This window comes from Tenrec ecaudatus, chromosome 6, assembly GCF_050624435.1.
Source record: "Tenrec ecaudatus isolate mTenEca1 chromosome 6, mTenEca1.hap1, whole genome shotgun sequence".
Lineage (NCBI taxonomy): Eukaryota > Metazoa > Chordata > Mammalia > Afrosoricida > Tenrecidae > Tenrec > Tenrec ecaudatus.
This window is the reverse complement of record NC_134535.1, coordinates 166,212,004-166,230,997: the sequence shown is the minus strand read 5'-3', so window position 1 is coordinate 166,230,997 and position 18,994 is coordinate 166,212,004. Positions and strand designations below refer to the sequence as shown.

General features: G+C 44.6%; 1 protein-coding gene across 1 annotated transcript in view; it reads right to left on the bottom strand.

Annotated features, from left to right (window-relative positions):
• PLXDC2 (plexin domain containing 2) overlaps nucleotides 1-18,575 on the bottom strand; it is a 520,641-nt gene extending 502,066 nt beyond the window's left edge. The window contains exon 1 of the mRNA XM_075552462.1: nucleotides 17,728-18,575. Within this exon, the coding sequence (XP_075408577.1) occupies nucleotides 17,728-17,830 (103 nt within the window). The 5' untranslated portion in view covers nucleotides 17,831-18,575. The remainder of the gene's footprint in view (nucleotides 1-17,727) is intronic.
• Nucleotides 18,576-18,994: the final 419 nt, after the last annotated feature.

Here is an 18,994-nt window from a genome sequence, read left to right as displayed (position 1 = left end):
GTATTCCAAATTTGAAATTGGACAGTTGTTTTCCTTTTTAAAACACAAACTAAGTAATTTTCTTACGGCACATCTATAAATATCACTCAAATTTCAGAACCTGGCCTAAGCATGTCATTTTCATCTTTCACTTTTCTTCCTTACACATTCGTTCTCCAACCTATTTTCTCTTACACACACACACACACGCACGCATGCACACACACGACATTGTGCAAAGCTCCACTGATTGATAGAAACAAAGCATATGTTTTTGGTTATTTTAAAAGGTGATCATTTTTGAATTAAAAAAAGATTTTCCTTTTTGTTTTTTAATGCAATGCTGGTCAGGAATGCCTGGAGAGGTAGCATGTTTCAGATGATAACAATCACTCCTTTAAATCCTCTAACATTTTTATAATGCTCTTGATCAAACCTCTGTCTTACCGAGAAAGCAATATTGGGAGAGAAGAAATAAAGATCTCTTTTGTTAGAACTCACAGTTTCTCAGTGAAAAGGGAGCTCCAATGTTTTCGTGAAAGAATAGTTTGACCCTGACTTCTCTGATTCCTTAAACATAAATGTGACATGGTTTTTATTCCACAAATACTTGTTGAGCATCTGCAGTAGGCCAGCACTATTTTAAACATGATGAAAAAGTCCATCGTTAAAACTGCCATTAAAAATTGAATTCTAGCGAAGGAAAGAATCCCTCTTTTATCACTGTATTGTTTTAACTCCTGATCTCCCTGTTGGTAATAAATCAATACATTATCACTGCATTTTTCCTGTAGTGTTTGCTTTAAAAAAAAAAGCCTTAAATGAAATTATTTTATCTAACGTTTCTCTACTGCTGTTACTGCAAACCATCCTGGAAATCCAGCTTAAGAGATCAAATAAATAGACCTCAATGTTCTTCTGCGACTAAACATGAAATTCTCCTTCCAAGTGACTGAATTTGAAATATTTCAAATATTTCATGGATGTAACTATTTGGGTGGCATCAAGTGCGACATCTAAGCACTAATTAAACATTTAGTAGATGCTGCAGGCATTGTTTTGCGTGCGACCACATGGAGCCTTCTCAAAATCAAGTCAACTTTTGGGGAAGTTGTGATCATTTCCCTGAAAGACAACAGTAATTCTAACAGGCATTCTTCTATTTTAGCAGCCTGTTCCCCTTCGGCTCCATCATGAACTGTCCCCAACTAGTGGTGAGCTCATGCGCAATGGATCGAAATGCTGTCAGGCTCAGCACCTTTCCAGTGAGCAGGTGCTGTTCAAATGCCTCTACCCCAGCGGGCTTTCATTGGCTGATTTCCAGAAGTAAAACCCATCTTTTCTTCTTAGTTCATCCTTGGCTAGAACAGTGATTCTCAACCTTCCTAATGCCGTGACCCTTTCATACAGTTCCTCATATGGTAGTGACCCCCCAACCACAAAATTATTTCGGTTGCTACTTCATCACTGTCATTTTGCTACTGTTAAGAATCAGGCAACCCCTGTGAAAGGATCCTTTGACCCACCCCAGGCAGTCAGGACCCACAGGGGGAGAACTGCTAGTCTGGAAGCACCACTGACCCCTGGTCAACATCATAGTAAAGCTTCTAGTAAATTAACTGACTCGTCCCTCCCTTGACGCTGGATGGTGCCTGTACAGGATGTGAACTGCCTAGGAATAAAATCAGAATCTCTCACACGTTTTCTTTAAAAAACAAGGATACCATCTCTGCCCAGTGTCTTTAAAAAACCCACGGCCATCAGGTAGATTCCAGCAGAAGCCATCCTATAAGACAACTGAACAGCTCCTCGTGTTTGCAAAGACTGTAAATCTTTATGGGGAGCAGGCAGCCCTATCTCCATTCTCAAAATCAAGTTGAACTTTGGGGAAGTTCTTTCTCTATCTTCTTCTCTAACCCACACAACGCTCCTGCAGAGCAGCTGATGGGCTTAAACTGCCAACCTTGAGGTTAGTAGCCCAGTGTTCAATCCCGTGAGTCACTAGGGCGCCTTGACCACTGCCCGGAAAGAGGCTCACATTTCCCACTGGAGGAAGACTCTCCCGTCTCCCTTTTCACTCCTTGCCTACTGCCTCTCTGTCATTTCTTCCCAGAATGTTTTCCAAAATATGGACATGTCTTCCATGTCACTGCTTCCTCCTTTCATCTGAATTCACTGCAGGCAGGCAACGCCCCCTTTCTTCCTCAAGAACCCCTTCACGAAGTCCCCAGGTGACTTCGTGATTCTCTATCTATGCAACTGCCCTGACTTGTGTCCAACACACGTGAACACTGATGATGCCACGTCTTGCTCTCGCTAAAGCGCTCTCTGCTGAGCCCCATATCAAGCAACACTGGATAGGCCGTATTCCATAAGCGTCTTAGGACGCAGTCAGTCTCAATCGTTTCTGTCCCCTGACCACACATCGGCAGTGCCACCCCAGTAGCTTCTCCCCCGAAGATGAAAGTTTCTGCCCCTTTAAAGAGTGACAGCCTTAGAAACCTAAAGGGGCAGTTCTATCCTAGAATGTGCCTGTAAGTCAGAGTCGACTAGATGGCCGTGCGTTTGGGTTGGTTTGAGAATCACACCTGGGAGGAACTTGGGAATGATCTAAGACTTCCTCCCTATTTTGAGGCCCTCACTGCATTCCATCTTTATTAACTCAGTGGCCTTGACCCTGGTTTATCTCCAGGCCTGCTCCAGTCTTCTCTCCCTTCTACAACAGAATAGATGATTTTACTTCTAGTCCATGAATTGACTCACTCTTCCATGTGTTTTCAAAATGACTTATTGAATAAATGAATGGGTAGGGAAATCAGTGGATGCATTTATTAGAGGTAAAATACCTTGGAGATCTTTTATCTAATAAGTACATCAGCATTTTAAAATGTAAAACACATTAGGTACTATGTGTAAAGTATACTTAGGTTATCTTTTACTTTTACATTTACAGTCACAATAAGTACAAGAATTAAATGCATCTGGTGAATAGACTTTAGCTATGGAGCACCAATTGACAACCTAATTTTTTTTAATGCAGTAATGATTGTTATCCATTAAAGAGTTCAGGTTTCTCCTTCACCAAGTTTTATAGCTTAGGAAGCTCATCTATACCCACAGGAAAAAACAAGCTGATGATAAGAACTACAGAACAAAAAAGAGAAAGGCATGATATTAAACACAACGAAAAATTAATACAATAATATCCAGGTAAAAGAAGTTAACATGTAAAATGAAATTGCGACGATAACGACTTATACACAGGAAAGAATCTATTACCGTCCCAGATGTCCTATCGAAGGACTGTCACCTGATGTTTGAGATTTGAATGATTCTAACCTTCACTAGATGAGATTCAAAATGCACTGATGCAACATCTTCTTGTAACAGATATTTGTTGAGTGTCTGCCCTGTACCAGCACTTCTAGAATCGATGTAAAGTACCAAGAAGAGTTTAAAAGAAAGAAAACAGGGAAAAAAGACAAGCGCGCTCCATGCCCTCACAAAGCTCATTTATCAGGTTAAAAAATTGGTTACCAACTGAATAATAAATAGCACAACTCTCAAAATAACTGAAAACTCGGATGCACTCCCCCAAAATCCGTTCAGTTACAAGTAACATGTCCCAATCAACTCAAATTTGGAATTTTCGAGCTTATGCTATTGGGAAGTAGAGGACAGTTTATAGATTGGTTCAGATTTATCTGATGTCAAGGTAGCAAACACAAAGAGAAATTGATCTTCGCTCGGAACACTTCCCTGATATATAGAGAAGGTCGAATTGGCCTGAGGTATAAAGGGGATCCCGTAGGACACCTTAGGAACTCCTACTAAGCCACTCAGACTAACCCACTCAACAAGGATGTGTTGCTATAGTGATGAAAGCGGCCCAGGGGAACAGCATCCCATCAGAAAGAGGCTATTCCTAATTTGTGGGTGATGCTACCAGAAGTGAGGGAAGGCATAATGAACAGATAAAAAAACACCAAATGTCCCCTCCATGCAATTAGTATGAAAGGATAGGAAGAACTTTTTGGAATGTTTAAAGGCAAGAAGGGGGTGTAGAAAGACAAGCGGGGGAGAATGCGTTCTTCGCATAACTAAAACCAATTGTTGAGTTTCTGAAGGATGCCGAATCACCTGATAGAAACTTCAAGAAGAGGATCACAATGTCAGACCTGGCAACAGTCCTAATGAAAGCAATATTGAAAGCTTGTAGGTTCTTCTGTCCTAAAAATACCCAATTATCTGGGTCTGAAAATGTTTCCAGGCTCTGGTCCCGAGAGAATTTCTCCCAGTTTGCAACTTGAACTTCAAAATACCCAGATCCTCAGAAAGCTGTCCAGGTAAATGCCATGGGACTCTCTCTATCTATATTTCATTCCTTGTTCACCCACATAGCCATTTGAACTCTGGGATTCCCGCCACGGAACCCAATGAATAAATGTTACTACTCCATCAGGCCTTCAAGAAGTGAATGTCAAAACACCAAACTCACTGCCAATGAGTTGATGCCAACTCATGCTGCCCCTATAGGACAGGGTAGAAGTACCCCTACGGGTTGCCAAGACTGTAACTCTTTAGGGGAATAAAAGAGCTTCGTCTTTCTCCTTTGCAGCTGCTAGTGGCTTTGAACTGCTGATCTTGCAGTTAGAAGACCAGTGCATAATCAGGGAACCCAGGAAGCAAATAGTAGGTTATGAATCATTGCAGAGAAATAGTCTTATCCTTTCAGAGTTTGGGAAATTTTATTCAAATTTACAAAGGCCAGAATTTTTAAAACTACTTTTGACAAGATTGGCTGAAGTGTCTCTCTGTCTCTTTTATTCCCAGCTTAGTAAATGACTTGATGATTCAGAAACCAGCACTTAGAAATCAATTCTCTATTCTTTCCAAACCTGCATCTTATTGCAGCATTTGGCAATCCCTCTTATTCTGCAGTAATTCAATATCTGGCTTATCTATACCTTTTAGGTATTTAAACCCAAAATACCACATTACCAAAATTATCGTTTAGAAATGTTTCCCATAGAAATGGAAAAATAAGGAAAAGCCAGAACTCTTGTCTGGGTGGTGACTGTGAACAAATACAACACCAAGATAAGAGACAAGTGGAATTCAAATGCAAGATTCATTCCTGTAACACATTTCCAGAGAGTGCTTCCTATGCATAGAGCCAGTGATGCGATAGTAGCCAGTCCTGTAGGGTCCCAGTACCTGGCAGGTAAAGTCAGATACAGGTTACTGTACTATTTGATGATAGGTATATTATGAGACAGTATAGAGACAACCTTAGCAATGCACCCTTTGATTTCTTGACTGCTGTTTCCATGAGTATTGATTGAGAATCCAAGCGAAAATGAATCCCGGATAACTTTCATCTTCTTATCACAGTGTTGTCTATTTTATAAAAATAAAAACCTAAAGGTCCTAACCCTACAGAGCTTGCATATGAGCTCCCTACATGTCAGATGCTCAAAATATACAGTGAGCTCGGGACCGTCAGCAATTGTGGAGAGGGCGCAGGAGAAGGCAATGGTTCACTTGGTGTACATGGGGTGACCAGGAGTCAGTGCCAACTTAGCGGCCAACAAAAGCCATTCTCATCTAACACCACTGGGACAAACAGCCAGCGAAGAGGAGAAGCGGGAAAGTCATGTGCAAGATGTCCCAGGGAAGAACTGTAGGGAATCTGGGGAGAAGGAATCCGTGCCTTCGAGGCTGAAGATACTGGCCTTGACTGCACAAGCCAGGCAGCGGCACTGCAGTGGCTTTTCATCGGTGGGGGCTCACACAGGTAGATTTGCATCTTGGAAAGACCTTCCCAGCTATGAACTGATGAATGAGTTCCGGTAGGCTGAAGCCATGGAAGTCCACAGGCCTAACTAACAGGGATGGTGGCCTACCAGAGCATGGACCCCGGAACTGGGGGTGGAGAAGAGCCTTCTGAAGTCAAACACCAGTGTTTAGGAAAAAAACAAAAGCAGCCCCTTCGTTGACTGTGCCTCTGTTAAACCTCTCTGCTAGAAACAGTTGGCCAAAACTGAGATTGCACAAATCTGGCTTCCGGCATGGAACTGTTTTGCAAAGTCCAGACAATGAACGAGACCATCATGTGCAAAATGACTTTGAATCATGCTTGTTTTCAAAAATATCTGAAATGAACAACAGATGTTACAAAGACAATGACAGCACGGTCACAAAGAAAGAAAGGCAGCTGCCCATCTTGGCTGTTAATACCCAGATTAGTATATATGATCTTGGTGTAGCAGTCAGTCATTAACAGCCCTGATAGGGGGAAGACATGGAGATGTTCAAATAGAGCAAAGTGTAAACCTCTAGTCTGTACATGTCTGTGGTGCACAAAAATCAATCTGCTGCATTTAGAATGGGAGCACACTTTGCGAAATACATTCACTTGCAATGTAAATTTCCCATGGAATTAACAAGCCAAGGAGTACATTTTAAAGAGGATCCTAAATCCAAGGGATTTTTATCATTCGCACTATTGCCATTTCTTATAGGGTCCAATGCTCAAACAGCATCACTGACTGGAAGCTACCCTCTCTGGGACAGGGCAGAAGTGGCTCCTGCGGGTTTCTGTGACCAGGATTCTCTTCAGGAGCAGACAGCCTCGTCTTTCTCCTCTGCAGCACTAGCTGTTTCAAAGCGTTGACAAAGAGTAGCCACCTGCACCGTCAGGGCTAGACTTGACGGAAGTCAATTCTGACATTTCTGAGTTGAAAATTCGATCCAGTTTTCAGATATTCAACCTGGAATCTCTGCAGGGGTAGCAAACTTAGCATTTCGGTTGGAGTTTTGGTTAACATGCCATTACTTCCGCGTCCTCTTTGCCTGGCGCTCACCTGTCCTTTGTGGACCTCCCTGAGGAGTCAGGGAGGAAGAGCCCTGCCCTGAGCGGTTTGATGTGCTTCGTCTTTGATTTCCCACGTGTGTCCTACGAGGCGATGCCTTAGGTGGCTAGTTGGATGACCGGATGAGGCAAATGTCACTAGTGTTCAATCCAGGAACAGAGCTTGAACTTCATAGAGGTCATTACCAAATAGTCATTATAAACACCTTGCTACAGGTTGCTCTGAACCAAACTGACTTGATAGCAATGAAATAAAGGACGCTACCATTCGTTCGAGATATGAGATACTGTAGAAAAGAAATTGGATCACTTCCAAGTTGTTTAGGCCCCGAATACCTTACAAAATGATCCAGAAACTTAGTGCGCCTTCCAGCAAAGACCCAGCTGGGATATTTTTTGTTGTTGGTTTTTTTTCTTCTCTTTGTGTGTGAAAACCGAAATGTTTATTCTAAGATACCCATGGAAGAGCAAAGTACCTCCTAGAATTGCCAAGGCACTTCTAAAGATCAAGTAGCAGGAAGACAGGTGTGTCCTGACAGGCATAAACCTGCAGTCGTTAATCAGGAGAAAGATGAGGCAGTCTCAGATACGCGAGGGAACAGGTCTACTCTGCCAGAGAGGGCCACTAAGAGCCAGGATTGACTCATCAGTTAGATGCTGGTAGGTTTGGGCTGTTTGCCTGATTGTTTGTTTTGCTAGTAATTAAGGCAGTATGGTGGTAGTACAAGGATAATTATAGGAATTTTGTCCTTTATCTCTTAAAATACTTTATCTTAGAAGGCCTGGTACAGCTTATCCCAGGAATAATCCTTTGTAACCAAACATTTACAAACCAAATGACTCATCCATTCTTCTGTAATTAAAAAGTCTGGTAGAACGTTTGCCTACGGACATGGAAAGGCGTGTGCAGGATGCTCATTGGACCAGTGTTCACGACAGCACTGTGTGTCCCTTGTCTAAGGAGGGGTCAGGCACCTCATGGTGAGCTCGGACCAACCCAAGCGCATGCCACTGCTAGGTGTTGAAGAGTGAACCATCTCAATCATTAGCAAGAGTGCAATCGCGCTAGATGAATAAAACTTCCACAACAGTCTAATACAGAATGTAGGCTTGCGTCATGTCCGACCAAAAACTTTTACAAAATACATTCAACAGAATGAAAGGAGGAAAACATGTTAAAAGTCTCATCTGTCAAATCTTAAAACCCAATTACAAGGCAAAACTGAGGGAAATATACATTATGAAAGCTACATGACATCCAATGATGTTCAATAAACATATAAACTAAAACACTGTGCAAAGTTTTTGTAATCTAGCAAGATCACTTTTAGACTAAAATCTGAAATGGCGTTACTTTTAAACCTTTCAAGTAGCCAGAGTTTTCAGAGAAGGTTTTTAAGTACTTTTAAAATGTTTTGTTGTCTGACCCATACATTCAAATGACCCTCCCTATTCCTACTCTGAATAAGCAAGAGACAAAAAACAAGAAGGCAAATATGTGACAATAGGCCTCTTTCTTCCACTTCTGTTACTAAGAGCTGGCAAACGATAAATACTCACAAATACAATTCCAAAAACTGATCCCAAATCTCCGCTTGCCCTCAAGTTGATTCACAGTGGCCCTAAAAGCATAGAATTTCCATATAGTGTTTCCAAGGCTGTAAATCTTGCAAGTCTTTAAGACCAATGTTTTAGCGCAGACTCTTCAACAGAAAGCACCCATACATGCTCTGAAAATGAGGCAGTATACCAAAAATCACTTCACACATACTTTGGCGGGGGGGGGGGATATTCTAAAACATTCAATGTATGTCATTTATGTATAGGTTTTTCTCAAGGAAATAGAAAGCAAAAGAAGAGGAGGGGAAGACAGCCTAAAGGAAATGTTAGATTCAAAAACGGGCTTGTGCTTACTCATCTCTGCAATATGCAACGGGCCCTTTTGAATAAACAAATGAACAAAACCATACCAATTAAACAGCTAGAAAATGCTCAACTATTAAACACGGGGCCTCTCAGACACCTCAGATAGGAAACCTCTGTGCAGCTAGCTCTACTCCCACACGTGGGATTTGCTAAATTAGAATGACAGCAACGACAAATGATTTTTGATCAGTGGTGGCAATACTCTAATGTTAAACCTCAGAATGAATTATGCAAATATGCATTAAAGGCCCAACATAACAATCAGGAAATACAGCTAAAAGAGGATTTCACAGCTTAAAAAATAATTTGTATCTGAGAGTTCTATACTGATAGACTCTATGTCTCTTAATTCCTTATTACGGCATAAGGAAATGAGTATTCATTTTACTGGATGCTAAAATCATGATTTCAGAGTGAAAGTGGAAAGTCACTCCCAGAGCCTGAGACAGATATAGAGGAACCATTAGGCACATGTTCTATATTCCAACAGGACCAAAGAGGGCGCTATACTATTCTAATCTAAATGAACCAGCTATCTTACCAAGCATCGTGCTTAAAAACAGAGTATAACAGCATTCACCTCCTCCTAGCAAAGAAAAAAAAACTTCCAAGGAACATATGAATTGAATTTAAATATTATAATATTGATGCAACTTATCCACAGGACAGAATTCTTCCTATTTCATTTATAACCTCAAAGCCTCCGTGAGCTATGCGCCTGACCTGAACAACACGACTTGGAACTATCTGGTTTCCAGAAGAAATTTCCAACTGGAGAGTTAATAATAACAATAATAATAATAGCTGAAGATAAGTGAAGGTAACTCAGAAATTGGACTGCAGGAAAAGACATTAGAAGTCAGGCAGTAAGCGCTGGCACAGAGACACAGAGGGGACGCGATTTTAATTTGGCGGGTGAAGGACAGACCTGAGACTTCTTCTATCTGCTTGTGTGGCCTCTGGAGAGAGAGGAAAACCCAGTGAGGTCACGCAGTTTTTGCGACCATGCTCACAGCTGCCATCTTTAACCCATGCAACGCCATCACGCTGATCCCAACTCATAACGACCCCACAAGTCAGTGGTGGCCTGTCCCACACAGTAAGTTTCCAACAAGGCAGTCTTCATGGAAGCCCACTGCCGCACGGTTCTGCGCGAGCGAGACAGGTGACTGAAAGGAAGACCTTTATCCACCAACCCACCAGGGCTCTTTAAAGAAAACCTTTCAGCGGGTTATTCTCGGACCCTCCCACTCTATTTCAACATAGAACTCTGCACCATCACCCCCTATCTCACTACCTTAATGAAAGAGCGGAAAGTAGACACAAACCAAACTCAAATGGGAAACAAGTTGAACGTCCGTCTGATCACAACGCCATGTACAATATTGTCAAGTTTCATTCCTTCTGGGTTATGCTGCTGCTCCTTGGGCCCGACCTCTGTGACACAACTGACAGTGGGTGAAAGTGTTAGAAGAGCATGCCTTTCGCACGAGTGGTCCTCAGGGAAAGAGAATCACTGTGGGCCAGGTGCAAGGGGAGTGGGTGAGGGCAGCTATGCTGTGAAGCTTTTGCTGGAGAAAAGCGGCCTCTCAGCATGAAGAATGTACAAGGGTAACTCAGCTTTGGGGACAGGCTCTCACAACAAAACCCAAAGGGCTGGGGTTCATCAGGTTCAGAGAAAATAGGAGAGCAAATTATTAACACATTCTTTTATGTAATACATAAAGGTTATATATTAGCTACTTATTGCTTCTCACTAAAGCAAATACAAGACACGGCTCTTTAAGAGAGGAGAGCTGATTTAAAGTACAAACGAGGAAAGGTAAGGGGAAGACATAGGCAAGCAGGCAGACAAAAGTAGCCCAGAGGTTTATATACTCGTTGAAGGTAGGCCACAAATTATGGTCTGAGCTTTGGAGAAATCACGTTTTAAAGGATCGCGGGCCTGGTTACTCTTCATAAAGAAAGATTTTTAAAAGAGGAAACCTCTTCAAAAGGACAACTACATCTGTGATTGAGGCATGAGCAATTCCTCTGCGTGCCAGGGGGCTTCAAACAGCTGTGGAAAGATTCCATTATATTTTAATTCCCTTTCTCCATGAACTGAATAAACTTTCTCTCTCATCTCTCTCTGTCCTTACCCCTTCTTACTGAAGGAGCCTGCCACAAGCAAAGTATTGAGAAATATAACAAACCACCGCCCTACATAAAATGTCAATGTCAAAACAAGCTTTATCATATAAAAGACTACGCTTCAGTTAAGTGTTAAATGTTTCCCATTGTGGGTGATTTCATGCCCTGTGGGGGGCAGGGGTGGGGCGGGGAGGTTAGGCAGTGCTGGAATGATAAAAGTATTCTTTATCCTAGATTATGGGCTATTGCACAAAAATGTTTACTTCTCAGTTGGATGCTGAGTAATCTTTATGTCTGAAAAGGGGGCAGTAGGCCAAATAAGTTTAGGGACGTATTTCTGAGCTGCTCTCAATGTAGGATAATGGCCTCCAAAGGGAACCACAATTGTTTGGTATTCTTCATCTCCATTGAAAAGAGAATGCCAACAGCCCCGGACGTGTACACACACACACACACACACACACACACACAATCACACAGTACATCATGGTGCTTGATTAAGAATGTGAGTGGATATGCATTCAGAAACCAGAAGTATCAGGAGAGGGTGGGATACGCTTCTTGAATGTTTCATCTATTAATAGAAGGATTAAGGTAAACGCCATCCACCCAAAGAGTCCCAAACCATTTCATAAAATTATAGGTGGATTAAGTCATATGGGAATATTCAAGTCAAGAGTCCATCTTAAGCCTATAATTCTACGCTGTTTAATGTAGTGCAATAACTATTTATTATATAAGTAAAAGGTAGAGACTACAAAGGATTTGGAAGGAAATGGCACAGGTGCTGACCTCAAGAATTAGGGGTTCCATATGATAGGACATACATGCAGAAAAGGGGGGGAACACTTACAGTGTCAAAGGTGTTCGTCACAAGTGGCCTAGAGAGTTCTCAGGGAGCATATCCTTTGATGGATAGCCACTGGACCCAAGGCTGTCAGAGTCAATGGAGATGAACAGGTGGAGCTAGAAAGAGGGATGGAAGAGCAGGAGGGGGAGTTCGGACAAGCTGCAAACTTAAGGAACATCGAGGCCTTCATTTGGTGAGAGCGGAAGGAACATGCAGCGGTGACGGAGGTGATGCTGTGAGTTAGGGTTAAGGTCTTGAAGGTCACAGTGAATGGATTCTATTTAAGTTGCTAATCAAAAGATCCTCCTTTAGGACATACCAGGGGCTCTACTCACGGAAGAACTGTGCATCTCCTGTCTTGTCAAGACTAAGAAACTGTGTGAGGCTGGGTTGTCTAGAGCAGGGGGCTCCCACTTTGTCAGCATGCGAGCTACCTATAGCATGATCAAGTCGAAATGATCTACCAACTACAAAAATGCAAGACATATATTCATTATATTTATTCATAAATGCATTATTTATATGCACATGTTTATGTACTTTGCATAACTGCATGAGTCCATGTTGCACAACACAACACAACTATGTACATTTTTGGTCATGACCTGAGTTGACTCTGATGACTTGCACTGAATGGAATGCGCCAGGGATGCATAGTCCGGACAGTAGCTGCTGACACCCAGCTGCAAGCACATTCCAAATGATCATCAGTCATGGTGGAATGGTACAGGGACTTAATGATCTTTACATGGGAAAAGGCTGGCTCACATCAATAAGTAAAGCCGATTAATGCAGTCAAGGAGGTAGCACATTTTCTATGTTTGGGTACTTTCCCTCTGCGAGAAAGTTCCAGAACTGTTCATGCCTCTGGACTTCATCTGAAGTTGTCTTGAAGTGTCAGAATCTCCCATTCCATATGAAAGTGATACGTTTTTGTCTTCTTAATTGGTCCAGCTCCCCCACTCATTTTAACGGCCTTTCTTACGTTTAAGAGAAAAAGACCAAGGACTAAAAATTGGCAATAACTTAGCTTATCAAAAAACAAAACAAAACAAGATTTAAAAATTAGCAACTTAGTGCAGTTGTTTGCACGTGCGTTTGACACCTGAGATTGCATCTGACTGGATGCACAGTATATCAATTAAGTGACGAGATTGATGATAGGCTTACGTTCATTTTTTTAATACCGTGCGATCTACCCACACTACATTTGCGATAGATTAGATGGCAATCAACGTTCTGAGCACCCCTGGTCTAGAGAAACAAAACTAGGGACACTCATCTCTGCATGAGAAACAATCTTATATCAAGAGGTATTTTATATGAAGAAGGCATCCCACCCCTGTCCAACTCCAGTCCATGGGTCTGAGGCTGGCCACAGCCCTCTCCAGACTCGCAGAGCTGCCGGCCAATGGTGAAGCAAGGTGACGCAGGGAGCTCACAGGTGCTCCGATACAACCACTCATGTGACTCTAAGGTCGCTGGAAATCTAGCATGGCACAGAGTTCAAAGGTTGGCTCTCCAGGTCAGTGTTCCACATGAGGTCACCTCTGAAGGCGAACACACACTCTCAGAGAGGAGCAAAGAGAAGGACAAGAGAGAGGACGGGAGTTCCCAGTGACTCTCTGATAAAGAGGCCACAGCCCCAAGGGTCATCTGACAGGTTAGACCCCACCCGTACACTTGGACATGGGTGTAAGTTGACACACCCCTTTGGGGTAGTCTACTCTGTCATACGGAGTGGTGATGAGAAAATCTACTGGGTCGAACACAACAATAATAACAGGAAAACGGTGGAGAATTTGGAACTCGTGATCACAATGGCTGATAGATGCATTCATTTTAACAATCCGTGCTATTGCCGTAGGCGATATCTCTTAGAAAATAAGCTGTGACAACATTCATTGTGAAGAATACATCTTTTCTCTGTCTCTCGACATAAGAGCATCTGATTCTTTCAGAAAAAAATCTCTTCGGAAGAAGTGGTTATCTTCCACTATCAAATATTATTTAAGCATATTCTTCCTGCTAAGAGCTTACTTCGGAAGCTTCAAGGGCGCCAAAGTGCAAACTGTACCAACTATAACAATTCAAAGCCGCTGCACAGACATCCATGAAATAAAAACCTCATCTCTCATAAAAATTTTTAGATCACACTATTCATAGTCCACTTACTTAAGACCTAGGCTTCAGCTGGTCTAAAGGAAAAAAAGACTTGCCTGAAATATTTTAAAAAAATAAATTTTGGATGTCCTCGAAAGCCATACACTCACTGATTGATTAGCCTGCTCTTTCTCCAATAGTTTGATCCTTATACATATTATAGGGATATTCACACAAATGACCCTTTTGTTGCAATCCTTTGCCCTAGATATAAATGCAAAGAGCTGGAAAACAAAAGCTGTGCTCTTGTGGGCTCACAGGACTAGACTCCTTAGGTATTTCAGCTGATGATTTTTGACCCCAATGCAAGCAAAAAGCAACAAAATATCCATGCTCGAAGGAGCGATTCACCTAAGCAGTCATGAGTTGCTAAAGAAGACATGAACCTTTGTCTGTGTTGTGGTTAGACTGACTGGGTCGTGGTTCGGCGCTGGGGAGCAGGTGGAGCAATCCTGTGTGCCACAGAAGGAAGCTCCCCCTGGTCTGGGGCCATCCTTAGCATGCTTCTTATGGCGGCACCCACTGCTGCAGTCACCGTGCCAACGCAGACTGTGGTGATACCAACACCAAATCCCTGACTGTGCAGCCAATGCCCACTCGCAGAAAGAAAGGCTAGAGGATAGAGTAGAACTTCCCCGCTACATGTTTACAACGCTGTGATCTTCATAGAAGCCGGTTGCAAGATCTGGTTCCCAGGGAGTAGCCAGTGAGCGCAAAGCGCCCACCTTTCGGCAAGCAGCAGTCAGCCTGGTGCCAGCAGAGCTCCTTTTCATAGCAAGAGCAGGAAAGGTCAAAAATGAACATTTCCCAGGGCCGTAAGCTATTTCTGCTTTGGAGACAACGGTATCACACTGCTTGTTGCATTAAGCTAGCCAAAATTTGACTCACTCAATATTTCAGGCCTTGATTCGCCATTTAATTTTCAGAATTCTTCAAGACATGAATACTTGTCATCCTCAGATTTTGCTACTAAGCTCTCTCATAATCAGCACGGGTTGCAAGGGGAGATGCTTACCAACGCAGAATTGGTTTGAGATTTATAAAAGTTAAAATGATTTATGGATTATTATTTTCTAAACATTAGTGTGGAGACATACTACTTAGTTTGGGCAATGTTTCAGATAGTCACAGAATACATTCAATTCCCCGAATAACTTCATTATGTGATAATGAGTTTTTAATCATAAAAGAATTCCACAATAGCTTGTTAAGGATCTCCAATTACAATGCAAAAGATAGCTATGTTTCTCCATTCAACTCATTTCACCACAACAATGTATTCGAAGTACAAGTCTTCACATGAGATGCTGTAAAAAAACGTTGAATGTGTATTTAGTTCATTTCAAATAAAAACTAGGTTTATAGTGAACTCTAATTATTGTAAATTTCTAAGGATAAATTTGAAAGATCTTAAAGTATTCCATCAAGGAAAACCAAAATATTGTGGAACTTGTATCTGAAAGATTTGGGGGGAAACTAAAGGAAGAAATTAGCAATTTCTCTGCCCTCTGGTGGCCATGAAATTAACTGCAACACTGACTAAAATAATGCATAATAAAATGTCCCTGTTATAAAATCAGATTTATTCATCTTTGCCAAAATGTCTGTAATAAAAATCCTGTTGCTACATGCCAAATTTCAGGACTGTTAACTTTTTTTAAAGTGTCCTGTATTGAACTTTCAAAGAGACTGCTTTTCAAAGGAAACAAGTTTTTCTTCAGTTTCACCTGATTGCATTTTATATTCAGCAGGTTAGTCATTTCATTCCAAGGTTTTCCCCATAAACCTATTTGTAGATTTATGTTCGGGAACGATGGTACTTTTATTTATATTCAAAGCCTCCAGAAATCTGCCAAGGCATTTAAAACTATTTTTAATAAAATCTGGTATATAGTTTGTCCAGGCATTTCCCACCAGAAATATTGGATTGATTTAAGGCACCAGTATATTTATGTTGAATAATTTAGGGTTTGCACTATTAATTATTTGGGCAATTTTAGAGTGCAACGAATTCCATCCTCAACCTGGAAATTTAGGATAGCATTGTGTGTGTGTGTGAGATAAATGTGTGTGTGTATAACAGTACTTTCTCGGTTATGTAATAGTTTAAAAGTTTGGGAAAAACAACTAGACATTTGCTGTCCTTTCTTTGCTTTTCTTTTTTAATTGCAAATGCATGATTTCTTTCTAGTGCCAGAGAAGTTCTCAAACAATTCCATGCACCTTGGCACACACACCTCTCAAAACCTCTGGCATGATGAAGTAGATTACTTTTCGGAAGCATTTATTTATCCCATGAACATGCCCATGTACCTTTTTAATGCATTCTGTGCCAGACAGGTTAAACTATTTTTTAACAGATGAACTGCATCCGAGCAATGAGTGGGGATATAATCTACTGGCATCCATAGTACCTAGCAACAACAATTGCAAATGACAGAGATGACGACGACGAATCAACAAGGAAATGTGCATCCTGTTCTCAGCTTGCAAAGGATTGCACTAGGTCTTCCCGGGCCACAGATGCACCTCTGAATCATGAATAAGGGAGTGCCGAGTCAGCATTTGTGCTCTCTAAGTGAATGTAAACCAGGGACAGACAGGGTGTGTTGGCTAAGGTCTCCTAAATCTCTGCTGGGGAAAATCTCATTCCAAGGCTTCCTTCAAGATTTAGTGTATCTGGAAGCTCCAGGAGCAATTCCTAGCCTTCCGGTGGCCTACTCTCAGGTTTGATGCTGGGGAGAGCGCTCCTTTGCATTTCCCGCGATCCCAACCAGAAAGTTTCCATCCTTCACCTTTCCCCCAAGGGTTTGTTAGCTTTTGTTGATGTTTATTGTGCCTTTATTTCTCTCTCTCTCTCTCTCTCTCTCTCTCTCTCTCTCTCTCTCTCTCTCTCTCTCTCTCTCTCTCTCTCTCTCTCTCTCTCTTCACCAATGAGAGGAAGAAAAGAGACGTGGGTGCCAGGTTTGAGTAGGAGAGTCTAGGAGGCAGCTAGACCTCCAACCCCAGTTCGCCTCCGGCTGGGCTAAAGACCTAGGGGTGCAATGCCCTGCATAAGGCTCACCTGGCTAAAGCTAGAGCTGCAAGCCCTGCCTGAGGGGGGAGGGGGGCGGCCAGAGATGTGGGGGAGTGCGATCAGGACTGAGAAGTAGGGCAGTCTCAGGGCAAGCCAGGAATCCCTGGCTCCATCAGGCCAGTCTGAGAATCTGCCAAGCATCCAAGCATAGGACATCGGAGCAAGAGGTGGGTCCCAGTAAATGCGCCTGCCCTCATCTCTCTCACCTCCTCCTCCCCGCCCTTCCCCAATATCACCGACCCTTCCCCACCCCTAGAAGGAAGAAAGGAATAAGGCTGGAATCACAGAGGGCGGGAGGAGTGATTACAGGGCATTTCGGTGGAGGGGAGCTTGCTATTCCTGGGGATAGGTACATCAACCCAACCCATGGCCCTCACCACCCGTGCACCCGCCGAAAGTTTATCGGAGTGGCAGGGAATGGCGAGGGTGCCCACCAGGAGGCAGCTCAGGGATGCCAGCTACTGGACAATGTAGCCACCGAGTTTTGCCCCTCCCTCAGAGCCCTCTAAGCGACTTAGTGGGGAGACTGTACCAACCCCAAACCCTCAAAAACACCAGCGACTCCTGCCACTCATTTCTTCCCAATTGTGGAGCCCGAGTTTCCCCAACCAACACGCAACTGCAACAACTTTCCCAAGGACAGAGAGGCTGGGAGCGGGATGCCCAAGAGGACGCCAGGGAGGACTTCTGCAGCGCCCGGAAGGAACCAGCCAACGTGCACCTTACCATTGACGGGCTCCGCTCCGGCCAACAGAAACCGGTCCACCAGAAAGTGGCAAAGGAACACAACTCCAGCAGCCGCCAAGTCGGCCCTCCGGAACCTCGCCATGCTGCCGGCCTGCCTCCCTTTAGACGCTCGTCCTTCCCGAGGGGGCCCAGCTGCTCGTGGGCTCCAGGCGAGAGTCAGGGCCACCGGCCCGGCACTGTCCAGCGGTCTGGGCGGGAGCGGATTGCCACTGGCCCCTGGCACCCCGGGGGCCGGGAGGAGGCAGCGGGAGGGACGTGCCCGAGGAGCGCAGCCCTAGCTGGACCTCTCTCCTCTCCACTGGCCGGTCTAGCCGTCCTCAGCAACCAAGCAACCACCGCGGGACGCAAAGGCCACTCTGCGCCGCCAACTCTGCGCTCCACACGGGCAGCCGCCGAAGGTGAGTCCGGAGCCCCCAAGACCGAAGCGCTCTGCTGGCTTCACCCAGAGAACCAATTCCCCCGCCGGTGCAGCCTCTGGAGCCCCGAGCTTTGCCCCGTCTGAGGAGGGCTCCGCGGACGGCTGGGGGTGCGGGGGAAGGGGCGAGTCGACCGAACCCCTCAGACAAGTTTGGCTTCTTTTCTTCGCCCGGCGCCGGGCGCGCGTCCTTCGGCGCAGCCCCGAAGCAGGCTCTGGCGGCGGCGGCAGTCCCAGGTCCCAAGTCGGGCAGCCACGGGGTTAGAGACGAGTGTGCAGAAAATAGCGGAGGAAGGACTCAGCGCGAGCAAACCCCACAGTCCGGACGAAGGCGACGGCGAGCGGGCGCCTCCGAGCTCCGCCCGAGGTGGCCCCGAGCCCCCGCGGCGCTCCGCGAGTTGGTGGCGGAGGAGGTGCCGCCCCCGCCGCGCCGCGCCCGCCGCTCCACGCTCTGGGGAGGGAGGCCGCACGCGATTCGTCAGGCTGGCCGCCGCCCCCGCCCCCCCGCCGCCTTGGGCCCGCCCCTCGCGCCGCCCACCTTCCTCCCCGTACCCGCAGCCCGCGCCGACCTGCCCAATGGCCGCGCTTCCCTTCGCGCGGGCGGCTGAGTCGCGGGAGGGTTCCCTGGCCAGTGAAGCCTTGGACTGGGAGGCTGGGGAACGGGATGCACCGGCCTGTGCGGGTGGCCCCGCCTTGCCGCCATTGCCAGACCCCGGCTCACGCCCGGGGCGACTGCCTGCACCCACCAGCCCTGCCCCAGGCCCCGTCCTTGCACCCCCCCCATCCCCCCTGTCGCAGGCGGTCTTCATGTAAGGCTGCAGGGGCAAGCAG